The 13,407-nt window shown below is 38.5% G+C and overlaps 1 protein-coding gene across 2 annotated transcripts in view; it reads left to right on the top strand.

The window, feature by feature from the left end:
* vps35 (VPS35 retromer complex component) overlaps window positions 1–13,407 on the top strand; it is a 30,789-nt gene that overhangs the window by 9,787 nt on the left and 7,595 nt on the right. For both annotated transcript variants that reach the window (XM_052560865.1, XM_052560866.1), the window contains exons 5-15: window positions 1,720–1,902; window positions 2,155–2,368; window positions 3,815–3,898; window positions 4,059–4,168; window positions 4,518–4,614; window positions 4,721–4,869; window positions 6,017–6,224; window positions 7,928–8,083; window positions 8,440–8,562; window positions 9,757–9,936; window positions 10,161–10,400. In XM_052560865.1, coding sequence (XP_052416825.1) covers window positions 1,720–1,902; window positions 2,155–2,368; window positions 3,815–3,898; window positions 4,059–4,168; window positions 4,518–4,614; window positions 4,721–4,869; window positions 6,017–6,224; window positions 7,928–8,083; window positions 8,440–8,562; window positions 9,757–9,936; window positions 10,161–10,400 — 1,744 coding nt within the window. The remainder of the gene's footprint in view (window positions 1–1,719; window positions 1,903–2,154; window positions 2,369–3,814; window positions 3,899–4,058; window positions 4,169–4,517; window positions 4,615–4,720; window positions 4,870–6,016; window positions 6,225–7,927; window positions 8,084–8,439; window positions 8,563–9,756; window positions 9,937–10,160; window positions 10,401–13,407) is intronic.

Here is a 13,407-nt window from a genome sequence, read left to right as displayed (position 1 = left end):
GGGTTACTCCTTGGAGTGTGGTTTTTAATAATTGCTGGAAGTGCTAAAATGGTGATCAGGAGTTGGCCATCATTGGGGAGCCTGGCAAAGGCAATGTCCTTTGGGGCGACACAAGGCACCCCCACTCACTTGCAGAAAAATGTGCACTCCAGTTCTCTGACTCAACTTCAGTGCTTTCATGGCATTGTGCCTGCTATCATTTCTGCCCACACCTCTCACTGAAGGCACTGTAATCTAGTCGGTAACTTATTTCTGATCCGCTATAGTGCTCTTATTTCAGTTGCTCTCTCTATATGGGTTGAGTGATTGAAAGCAATCTCTCTCTTAAATTAAAATCTGTTAACCTGCTAGAAGCCAATACAGTTGATCTCTAATGTTAATTTATAATTGTGTAGATAACAATAACATAAAAGATCTGAAATGTTTTTGGGGTCTGAATTTGTTGCTGAAAGGACAGAAGACTTTTTTTGTTAAGACAGATGTCCACTGCCAGGTTAATTTGGCACTGAGGTAAATGTGTAGGGCTGAATGTATGTAAATAAAATGCCATCAGTAGCACTTTGTTGTTATTATTCAGAGCTCATTTTTGTTGCCTGGCCATGAGAATCAGTAATCAACTTTTGAGCATGTGCCATTTTATGGTATATGCTTCTGATTCTGATTTTGTGTGGCTGTTGCTAAAGACCAGGGATGGGTGTCCAAGTAGCAGTGTAGCCCATTCAAATGGTAAAATGTTTTTAATGTTTGCATGCACTTTTACAGCTGTGGGGATAATCAAATGCCATGCAAATCTGTCCTGGGTTTAATATGCAGTGCTGGAGAAGCATTTTTTCTTGTGAATCAGTTCATTGTGAATGATCTGCAAAGTCACCACTATGCTAGCAAATCAGTTCCAGCCTAAATAGCTCATCCTCTGAAATGTAGCAATGGAAATCCTGATTACTCGAAGGCTATTTAATAGGTCTGAACATGCGAATTAACATTATTACATATTATTTAAATGTAAGTCAATATAAAGTAATTTCTAGAAATAAATTATACATGTACAGAATACATTTTTATGGCATTTTATTTTCTGTATTGAAGATTTCTAACACTTTGCAGCAGCTGTGGTTTGTTAATGGCTTAATCATCCATTTGAACCATCTGAGAATATTGAAAGTCATCAAAAGTAAATGCTTAAAATATATTGGGATGTTTAAAAAAGTAGCCCGGCCCTTTTCACCACTCATTCATTTCTTCTGAATGTAATTAGGTGGTGTCTTCAAATTTTGTATTAAAATGTCTTAGATTTCATTCCCCTAAAAATGTTTGTGTCAGAATTATTATAATTTTACTACATCCAAATGCTAATTAATCTACACAAAGAATTCAAAGTGTAGCGAAATAAACTTCTCAAATCCTCTGAAATCAGTCCGGCTCGGGGAATAGAAAGTGTTGCTTTTGTGCCTGTTACTGAGAAACAGTGCAGATGTCTTTTATGTCTCAAGTATTTTGTATTGCTTATATTGTAAAGGATAAATGCAGCGTATGGTGTGAAACACTTATCTTCTAGGGTTCAAGCACATCCATCTTTTTATTATAAAGCTCAGTTATATTTGCTTTGAAGTCCTCTGATCTGAATTTGAGTGCTTTAGTTATCTGGTGCCTTTTGTTTTCCCACTTTTTGGGGTCATTGAGTCATATCGCTCATTAACTTCTCTCTCTTTGGCTTCTCAGGTATCTGTTGATAACTGTCGGAGTGGTGTACGTTCGCTCTTTCCCCCAATCCCGCAAAGACATCCTAAAGGACCTGGTGGAAATGTGCCGTGGTGTGCAGCATCCACTCCGGGGCTTGTTCCTCAGGAACTACCTTCTGCAGTGTACGCGCAACATCCTGCCTGATGATGGAGAGCAGGCCGAGTATGACACTCCGTATCTAATGGCTGTGATAGCACCTCAAGTAGCTCAAGAGTATTGTGACTCACACTGAGCCATTTAAATGATGCCGTAGCATAATCCTGTGGGCTAAAATACAATTTAAATCATTGCTAGGAAAAGTCCATTTCCCCACGTCCAGAGCTTAGACTGCTTTTGACGGAAAAAAAACACTACAAAATCTCATTATCTGCTAAGCACTGAATGATTACCAGTGTTCTCTCCTGTGTGATGTAGGGAAGAGATGACTGGGGACATTAATGACTCCATTGACTTTGTACTGCTGAATTTTGCCGAGATGAATAAACTGTGGGTGCGCATGCAGCATCAGGGACACAGTAGGGACCGAGAAAAGAGAGAGAAGGAGAGACAAGAGCTGCGCATCCTCGTAGGGACCAATCTGGTCCGACTGAGCCAGCTGGAAGGCGTCAATGTGGAAAAGTACAAACAGGTGCGTTTTGGTTTCAGTGCTCCAGGGCAGATAAATGATCTTACTGCAAAGCCCATAACGCTCTGTTAAAGGTTTAAAAGGGTGCATTGAAATTAGATTTGACCTTGATTACCTGTTTATTTGTGGGAACCTCAAGCTAGCACTTAGCATAAATCACTGGGTAAAAGAGCCATTGATGGAACGACAACAGCGTAAGAGGTCACGGCATCTTTTGATAGTCCTTTGAAAGCTGTTTGTTAAAGCTCTCCATGTTCACGTTCATGAATTAACAATGTGACAGGCTCAATATGTTCTCATTTGATTTTTAAATTCAAGCACCCATACATATGCATAACACTTTGCCCGCAGGGCAGCTTTTCTGATGTACTTTATGCTTTTCTAACTAGAGGTTAATGCACATTTTCAGCTTGATATGGCAAATCAAAATGTAGTAGGTTTCATATTTGACATAAACGCACAGTATGTAATTTTTCACCGTTAGAGGAAGCATTCATAACAAAGATGTTTGACTGAGTGTGGAATCATGGGAGTTGTGGTCTTCATCCCCACAGCCGATGCAGTCCGATGGGGCAGAAATCATGTTAATGGTTGAGCTAATGATTTATTAATGTAGTAGAATGAAGCAGGGTGAGACTGAAAGCCGTTGAAGCGAAACGAGGCCGCTGAATGAACGTGACACACGGCTCGAAAGCAGTGGAGCTTTTGCCACAGTCAACCATTCTGCTCCTTCCAGTCATGCATATGTGGGGAAAAAGCAGCACTGTTTTATCACACTAGATACGTTTGAAAATTCTGTTATAATGCTTCTCTGTGCGGTCATCACGATATTAAAGTGTCTTTGGTGTTTCAATGTTTTCTACAAATCGAGGGGTTATGACATCATTGGCAGGCGACACAATGACACTGTGGACACGGTCATAAAATATAAGCATAAAATTGCTTATTTCTCTGAATTTAAACATTCTTCAAAACATTTAGGATAATGTAAGTACACAAGTCAGCAAAATATATAACACTGTTCTAGTGGTTTTTGGATATTGTACCTTTAAATGCTCACTTTTCTTTTTTTTCTTTTTTTTTTGTTTGAATCACAAGTGTTGGATTTGGGAAATATAGAAAACAGGAATAAATAACATTTTAAAATGCAATAAAATAGAAAAGTTATTTTAACGTATAATAGTATTTCCCAATATTGCTATGTTTAGTCATTTATCTGTTAAAAAAAAGGGGGGGGGGATCCTTGTTGAGCATAAGGATTTTTTGGGGGGATTATTTAAATCTTACCCCAAACTGTAGTGCATAGTAAATTTCACAGACCTGTTTAATGTCTAGTGGTTTTAAAGCAGCATGTACTCTAGGCAGAAAATTTTAGACTTTGCTGCATGCTGCAGAAGGATTTGTCAGCTCTAACGAAGCTTGTGGTAAATATGTGTCGACTCCCCACAGGTCGTGTTGTCTGGGATCTTGGAGCAGGTGGTGAACTGTAGAGACTCTCTAGCACAGGAATACCTCATGGAGTGCATCATACAGGTACAGAAATATCCCAGCATCACTCATCATCCTGTTGTACTTGACTGTAGGAGTCTATCTTTTAACATGCTCCCCTTGGCCCAGTTATTTAAAGTAGTCGCTGTGGTCATGTTATAGTTAATGCCGTCACAGTTTTGCCTGCACTTTCTTTTTTCTGCAGGTCATTCCGGATGAGTTTCACCTGCAGACGCTGAACCCGTTCCTTCGCTCATGTGCCGATCTGCATCAAAACGTGAACGTCAAGAACATCATCATTGCTCTTATTGACAGGTGGCTTGTTGTGCCAATTCAGCTTATACAGAGATCTGTTATTTATGTACTGCATATTTTTAAACATTTTTATAACTGCTGCTGGTTATATAATGCAAAGAAATGTTAGCACTATATTTTACAGCATCTGGTGCATATTACATGTAACTAACCCTAAACCAAACCCTTTTTTGTAACACTAAACATTTTGTAAGTACATGTAGTTTATAAATGCTCAGTACTTGAATGTATATTTACACTGTAACAAGGACACCATAAAATACAGTGTAAACAAAGAAATGTATACATTTTAGCTCAAGTTTGGGTCATTGTATATGGAGTGTTGTTTGATTTTCATCTCATCCCACAGATTGGCCTTGTTTGCTCACAGAGAAGATGGCCCTGGAATCCCTGCTGAAATCAAGCTATTCGATATTTTCTCACAGCAAGTGGCAACAGTCATACAGGTGTAATATCATGCAGTACCTTTATTGAAATATTGAGTAACTTCGTAAAATCATTAACTAAACTCTAAATGTTTATAATGTTGCTGTCCTTATTTTTTCTTGTCAGTCTCGTCAGGACATGCCTTCTGAAGATGTTGTTTCACTTCAAGTGTCTCTCATCAATCTGGCCATGAAGTGCTATCCTGAGCGTGTGGATTATGTGGATAAAGTCTTGGAAAGTACTGTGGAGATTTTCAACAAACTCAACCTGGAGCAGTGAGTATTAGTTTCAATGTTTTTCTCACACCATTTGGCAGATCAGCACATGGTCAAAGCAACACCCACACTCTTTAGCACCGCTAGTCTGTTGCTAAAAGATCCGTAGGCCTCTGTTTGCTGGAGGATCTGAGTGCTTAATTTCTGTATTTATAGCCTGATTTTGGGGTAAAGAAACTAAACTATTACATGAGATCATGCCTGTAATAACTAGGGAACCTCTTAAACCAGCATTCTGACCCTGATCTATATTTGAGCTGTTGCACTTCTGCTCATAGTCACTGGTGGCTATAAATGAACAAAGATATTCAAATAAAACAAGACCAGCATTTAAGTGTAAAAAAACAGAATGAAGCTAATAACATGTTTTGTTGTATTGAGATGTCATTGCTGGTTAAATGTTTTCAATTCTGTTTGTATTTGTTCATCTCTGAATGTCTTTAAAATATACAAAGCTTACAAAACCCAAAGGCTGAAACTTTTGACATCATAAAATGTGAATAGGCTCCTTGCATCGTGGTTCAGGCAGAAATAATTGCAGTTTAATTGTAGGGTTCTTCAAACCAGATTCGTTGAGGAATATTAATAGAAAATACTAACACATTAATACTAACACACTTAAATATTGTAGATCATAGGGTAAGGCGCCTTTGTTTGCATTTTTGTCTTTTTCTCGTGTTAAAAATAAACGTGATTGTTTCTTTGCTGACGTCCAAAATCTAACCAGACACCTAGTAATTTTGAGGGCGGATGGGATGCCACATAAACCATGATGACTCACTGTTTGCAGTCACAGTGAGTGACTGATCACAGCACAGGCCAGTCATGCTAAGGGCTGATATTTGTGACTAGCTGCCACTTCAGAACACGTCTGTTATGTTGTGGTAATGATTATTGGTGTCATACCTCAAGTCCTCCTTTTTAATACAAATCAAAGTTCTGTAAATGCTGGATTTTTTTTATTTTTTATTTTTTTGATGAATTGTTTCACCACCATCAACATCTTAGTGTAAATTTAGCACATAGCTATACAAACCATCTGCCTTTTAAAATGCATTGGGCCTCAGTGGTAAGGTCACTCATTACAGCGTCAGTGTACCAGCGTCTATTTGTGACTTTTTGATTTCTTTCATGTCTTTTTGTGTAGCATTGCCACCAGCAGCGCAGTGTCTAAGGAGCTAACCAGGCTGCTGAAGATCCCTGTGGACACGTACAATAACATCCTCACCGTGCTTCAGCTCAAGCATTTTCCACCACTCTTTGAGTACTTCGATTATGAGTCACGCAAAAGCATGAGTTGCTACGTGCTGAGCAACATTCTGGACTACAACACCACCATAGTGGCCCAAGATCAGGTTTTTATCACATACACTACTAAATGGTCAGACTGGAGATTTTTATTTTTGCATGTCTCAAATGAAATCCCAGTAAGAGGTACTAGAAAGTTTGAGAGTCTTGTAGATGTCTAGTATCTCTTTGTACAGTAAATTACAAAGTTAATTTTGTACGATTGTAAATCTCGTTACTGTCACGTTTGATGATTTTAATGCATCCTTGCTGAATAAAAAGTATCTTGCTGGCCCCAGATTTAAAACAAAAAAAAATCTTGCTATATTCAAATCAAACATTTGAATATTAGTGTGCATTGAGATACTTATCTAAGTCTGCTCTTTTCGGGTCCTTTCACAACATTTATTTTGGGTTAACACAGTATTTAGTTTTTGCACATCACAAATGCAAGAAAATAAAATCGATTGGTACTTCTATTTCCAGCTTGTTTAGCATAAATAACATCAATAATGCCTTTGGCCATAGCATGGCAAACCACAAACCTGTGTGGTGATGACCATAGTTTAATAGAGAAGAGCCAGATTTATGTTCCTTCAGTGGAGCTGGGCTGCTAATCTCACATCAAATTTTTTTATCTCAATAATTGTTCAGTCACGTCTTTAACTGATGATACTTCACATACTATACTTCTCCAACCAAAATATTTACTCTTGGGTCATTTTGGTCAATAAGTATGTGGAAGAAGATCTGCTATCATATTTATCTGTTATCATATTGTCTCAAATGAAGTTGTAATGTTGGTCAGGTTTAAGCAGAAATACAGAAAATTCTTAAGGGTTCACAAACTTTCTAATGCCATTGTATTTCCTTTTTGAATATATGAATATGTAACCAATATTTGAGTCATTTGCATCTCTAATAGCAAGGGACTGACAGGTTCAGGTGGCCTACTGTCGGTTTCCTCCTTTTCTTATTATGCTGCGTGCCATGGCTTTAGAGCCCTGCATAAGTTTTTGATTGCTTTTGGCTTTAAATGGCGTTTCACACAAGCCAAGTGGTCTATTCTGCCTGTTTTTTTTAAAGGTGCATTGTTCATTCTCCTTAAAATCGGTGACTCCTAAGAAAAAAAGGTCAGCTATGACTCAGACAAGTATAGCCATTGCACCGAGAGAGAAATATATTGATATTCCTATGTTGAAGAAGGTTGGAGCTCCTCTGGCCTTTTCTAAGGACAGTACCAAAAAAGCACCATCCTTTCTCTCACCCCCTCATTTTATCAGCAGTGGAAAAGAGAGCACCGAGCACATAACAGCAGTGAGGAACCCTTTGAAGCCATTTAAATCTGTTTGCTGTAGAGCACAAAATTGCTAAAATAGTGACTGGATGAGGCCAAGCTACAATTGAATAATCCAGCTCTGTTAAAAAGTAAATGTTGTACTATTTCAGTAGGAGTGACATATTTACATGGCATTTTGAAAAGACACATTATTGCTTTAGCGTGACTAAATCAAACTTTTAAAGTGCACTAAGTGTTTGCACTTTACAGGGTCAGTAGCATACTTCTAGATTAATGGGAGAAAGTATTTTTAAAATGGGAAAAATTGCCTGCCCCATAATACATCTAGTCATATTTAGATGCTCTCTCTCTCTTCACAAGTTCTTTAAAATTCATGATTGGCATTTTTTAGGGCCATCAAACAGCCTTTTGCTATGTCTTTTGCTGTGTCTTTATTATTCTAGGCATAATCTCGTGGCTCTTTCCCTGCAGGTTGATGCAATCCTGAACCTGGTGTCTACGCTGATCCAGGACCAGCCAGATCAGCCTGCTGAGGACCCTGACCCTGAGGACTTTACAGAGGAACAGAGCCTAGTGGGCCGCTTTATTCATCTGCTGCTTTCAGATGACCCTGACCAGCAGTATTTGGTACGCGTTCTTTCCTCTCTTACCCTCTCCTTTCATCATATATTTCAGACAGAGCAAAGCATTGTTAGCCTCCACTCAAAGAAGACTATAAAAATGCACCGCCATTAAGTGCTCCTTATTTGTGGGGAAAGTACTGCATGTTTCTTTGATCATTTCACGAGCACTGGATCCTAAGGAGAAATAATGCCCTTGATGGAGCATCATAAGCAAATGACTGGCAATGTCACGGTTGTTTGACATCAGCCTGAACTGCTCTAATTAGCTCCCAGTGCATTCAATCAGTTGATGAGGTCATCATGCTGCGCAATGAATTATTCAGATCGATTCATCTACTCTTTGTTTCGTGCCTCCCACAGATTTTAAACACTGCCAGGAAACACTTTGGCGCTGGGGGGAACCAGAGAATTCGACACACTCTTCCCCCGCTGGTGTTCGCTGCTTATCAACTGGCCTTCCGTTACAAAGAGAACTCCTCCTCGGTATGTCCCACATTCAACCTCGCAACATCCTACTCTGATACGTCATTACCTAAAACAAAGCTGCTCCAATAGACCAGTTTCAGTGCAAACAAGGATGACGTTTCTGGTTGCAGGAAATGACAGTTTTATTGGAGCAGTCTATGGAAGCCGTGGAATAAAATAATTCAAATTATAGTTTATGTGTCAAAAATCTGACACTTTCCTCACAATTCTGATTCTCATGATTCTCTCGTTTCCACTCGACTCAGACTCATATTTATTTTATAGTGTATATCCCACACTTCTGGATTTTGTTTCTCAGAATTGAAAAAGTGTTGAGTTAAATCGAGTAATAAAGTCCAAACTAAGAGATATAAAGTTGCATTTGTGAGAAAAATTGTCAATTGTTTGTGAGCTAAAATAGGTACATTTTATGTAAAATGTTCTAGGTTTAAATAGTAGGCCTATTTGATGTTATAACTGTAGGGCTGATACTGTGCCTGTCTGAATATTATGTAAAGCTGTTGTTTAAGGTAATCACAGCATAGCCTATCCGTTTAAACATCAAATCGCATATTTGATTACAGTATTTTATATGCATTCCTATTCTGACATCCAAAGGAACAATAATGCATTTTTTATCTTATTCCATGGATTCTACTCATTTCCTTCTACTTGTTATCAGACAAAAGTCTTGTAGAAACAAAATCTCTTCTAACTAAATGAGTCTATTTTTATCAGTTTGATTGGAGAAATAAACAATTATTTATTTATTTATTTTTCACATTTTTGGTTGGCTGCTCACTAGATTTGGTAATTAAGCCCCCGAGTAATTACACATTTATATAAAAGATAACCGTCTGTAAATCAAATGTTGTAATCCACATGGTAGTTCTGTTTGAGGTCAGCAGCCCATCTGTTGCATACAGAACCTTTAAAGATTCGAATCATTAAATTTACCATAAATTAATGAACTGTAATTTATGAAAACAGTGATAAACATACGTTCTTAGAATTCTTAATAAACCCTTTAAAGGTTTTCATTCGGCATCCATAGTGAGGAAACGATCGTACATCCTTTCCTTTTCTCATGGACACGGCTGCAGAAGCCTCATCTGCCGCTTTTTCACACTTCTGAAATGCACTCGCATTAGAATCACAGTTTATAATAGAAGCGATTTTTTTCACATATGTGTCAATCTTTCTCTTCCGCAGGATGATAAATGGGAAAAGAAATGTCAGAAGATTTTCTCATTCGCTCATCAGACCATCAGTGCTCTGATCAAAGCTGAGCTGGCCGAGTTACCCCTGAGGCTCTTCCTCCAGGGGGCTCTGGCGGCTGGAGAGATCGGCTTTGAGAACCATGAAACCGTTGCCTACGAGTTCATGTCTCAGGTAGAGAAACATTTTGATTAAATGCCTGGTAGGTCACCTATCAAGATGAGTAACATGTTTGGATTCTTATCCTTGCCTCTCATGTTCATTACCATTCACAATGATACAGTAATAGCCTGAGAGCAAGACTAGATCAGAGGAATATTGCGTATTGTATTCACTCTCTCACACTCAACACTTTATTTCTGAAAAGCCTTTTCATTTTTGTATGTGTGTGTCCCAAGGCCTTCTCCCTGTATGAAGATGAGATCAGCGACTCGAAGGCTCAGCTGGCTGCAATAACGCTGATCATTGGCACATTTGAGCGCACGCGGTGCTTCAGCGAAGAGAACCACGAGCCCCTGCGTACCCAGTGTGCCCTGGCTGCCTCCAAACTGCTGAAGAAACCCGACCAGTGCCGTGCGGTCAGCATTTGTGCCCACCTTTTCTGGTCAGGACGCAACACTGACAAGAATGGAGAAGAGGTTGGTATTTGTCTTCCACGGTTTTAAGGATAAATGAAATCTAAAATGAGTTCCTTTGTGACTATGAATAGGACTGACCTTAAGTTGTAATTGGATTGCAGGTTATGTAAGTCTCATTGAATAGTCTTGAACAAAGGTATGACCTTACAGTGAAATAAGGCGCCTTCGATTTTCAAGAGTCTTTCTGAGGGATCTCAGTTCGTTATGGTGGGAGTTTGAGCAGAGAAACATGCTATTTTAGATATGAAAATGAAAGTTTCAGTGGAATTTGATATTCAGGTATTTGCTTTCATTTCAGACGCTTAAAACTTTTTTTTATTGTCAAGACGCTGTAGGTGGAAGATGTTCTCATGAGTCATTTGTATTGAGGTGAGAATTAAGGGTAAATTGCTCACAACAGTAAAGGAATCTGCCAGTGTTTTCATTGAAACTTAGTGATTCATTTCAGAAGCAGCATTTAGTGTAGGCTGGACACAGTTTGTTCAGAATGTGACGTCCTCTCTGCTTGTGCATCTTGACCTCTCATATACAAGTGTGAATTTTTTAGTTTTTCCTCTGGCTCCGTTCACACTGCTTCATTTTTCTAAGCACGCTCTCGAAATGCAGATGTAACTCCAAAAAATGAAGGTTGTCGGTTCAGTTAGAAGACTGTTACTCGTATTAACAACCGAATTCTGTGTGTGAATGTTTAACATACTGTAATCATCCAATCCAGTTTGCCAGTTTGAGGACATGCAACCAGAACAAGCACAAGTGACAGTGGCAAACACGAGCCAACAAGTTCATGGAGCTCTTTAGATGGATCGAGGATTGTTAGGTCCAGTAAAATCTGCTATCTCTGATCCAGTTCGTTTGCTTGCTTCCTTGGCTGAAGCATGCTGTATTTGCCCGCCAACTGGCAACCCGGGGTGTAGAACTCATGGGATAATTGGCAGTGGATGGGATCATGCAGGCCAAAATATAAACAGAAACACTGTCCCGGAACGGATATTTCTATATACAGTATCATGGCTGTATAGCACTGGTTTCTGAGAAGACAATATTTCAACTTAACATGTTTACTAAATCTCTGAAAACATTCAAGTCGTTTTATACTTACAGTACAGTAAATATATTGCATATTGTTCCTTTAAAACCGCTCCTGTTTCAAAGTTTTTAGATGTTATTTGTGTATAGTTGTTAATAAAACATACCTGCAGCAGTTGTAAGTCATATTATATGCTATTAATTCATTTCTCCCATACTGCTAGTTTAGCTGTAGGGGGATCTGTAGCACTCATAGTACACATGCATCCATTACGTATAATAGAAAGGTTTGGATTCAGTCCTAATGATATTTTGTGAGTTGACATGTGGCCAGCTCCTGAAATGCACCAGTGTGCCGTTTTGCAGTGCAGAGCTGTGGCTGTGAAAGTCATGTGGTTTTCTACTTAATATTTATCCTCCTTTAAAGAGTGCTGCAGGTTGTCACGGTTGGTTTCATCCCTCCAGAAGGAGCTGCTTGTTTGGACATTTGATGTTTGTTTAGACAGGTGTACTGCACACATGCTGATCCCTACAATCACTCCGTGAGGTTTGTGGCATTAATGTTTATTACATATTCAAAGACAAAGAATTACGGAACCTTGAACAAAAGACCGTAAACAATTAAAGAGGGAAAATTCAACTTGTTTTAGGTGCTGTCAAAATAAAAAGTTTGATTCCAATTAGGGATGTCAAATTTCGTTTATTTCCATGATCGATCGTCGTTTAAATTAACGATCAATTAATCGATTAATCGTTAACCATAATACTGCAAAATGCGTCTATTGCAGGCACGCAGTCAGCGGTATGACAGGATGTGCAAAAGCCACACACACACAAAACGCTTTCTAACTTGAATTAAAGAGGTTTTAGTCTGAATAAAATGCTAGTAGCAGGATTATAAAATGAATAGATGCGATTATGATCATTTGATAAAATGGAGAGAGCGCGCCATACTTTTGAGGTCATTTTACTTTGTTGACAGTTTCCAATCCCGCACGGAGAACGCTGAACGCGCCTCTTTAAATGGTTTTGTGGTGCTCGTTGTTGTATTTTAAAGCACAATTGCAATGTTTTCAACTGACATTATTGTATAAAATTATCCGAAATGTGGAGCGCGTGTGACTGCGCTGCACATTAAGTGAACTACATCGGCGCTGCTGCACCAAAACACAGTTGCTCACATTAATTTGATCCTGCTGGATTCTGTCCTAGAAAATGTCAGATTTTTAAAAATCCGGCTTTGGCTAGATTTATTTGGAGGTTATTGCTCATGTCTCATTCGGCACAAATCGAAATGTTTCCATATTCGCAATGTATTTGAATGTTAAACTATTATTTATAATGTAAACTAGGCTTGCATTCGCATATAGACGGAAAAGATGATCCTCTTCATATGAGCAAAAACGTCCTTGGCATAACAGCAGAGTGGACCGGTATACTACGGTCTATTTAAACTGACCAGTGTAACCTTTTAATGTTTAGTTGACATTTTATTTTGATAATGAACAGACTGCGATGTAACTTTGAATCGCTAGAATATACGTGTGCAGCAGGCTCCGGGGCAATCGAAACAGCTGAGACATTAAAAAATATATATATTTTCCGCAAAAGTGTTTACTTTCATTTGTGCACACTCACAATAAAAACAGAAGATTTGTGCTCTTGTAAAATAAAGCAAACAAACAGAATGCGTTGTCATCCTTTTTTTTTTTTTTTTGTGAACTTATGGAGCGCCCACACTTCTGTTTTAAATCCGTTAATCTTAATTAGCCTATTTAAGTCGGATATATTTCGCATAGCCTATTTAAAAAAAAAAAAAAAAAAAAAAAAAAAAACATGAAAACAAATTGTTATTTTTATGTTGGGCCTATTACTTAGTAGGCTATAAATTTTCCTTAAAGCATCCCATTTTGTCCCAGGGCTTAGAACCTGTGCCCTAGTCAGGTCCATGCAGAAACTTGTGAACGATGCTCGGCGTCAC

Source organism: Carassius gibelio, chromosome B7, assembly GCF_023724105.1.
Source record: "Carassius gibelio isolate Cgi1373 ecotype wild population from Czech Republic chromosome B7, carGib1.2-hapl.c, whole genome shotgun sequence".
Classification (NCBI taxonomy): Eukaryota; Metazoa; Chordata; class Actinopteri; order Cypriniformes; family Cyprinidae; genus Carassius; species Carassius gibelio.
This window is presented reverse-complemented; position numbering and strand designations above follow the sequence as displayed.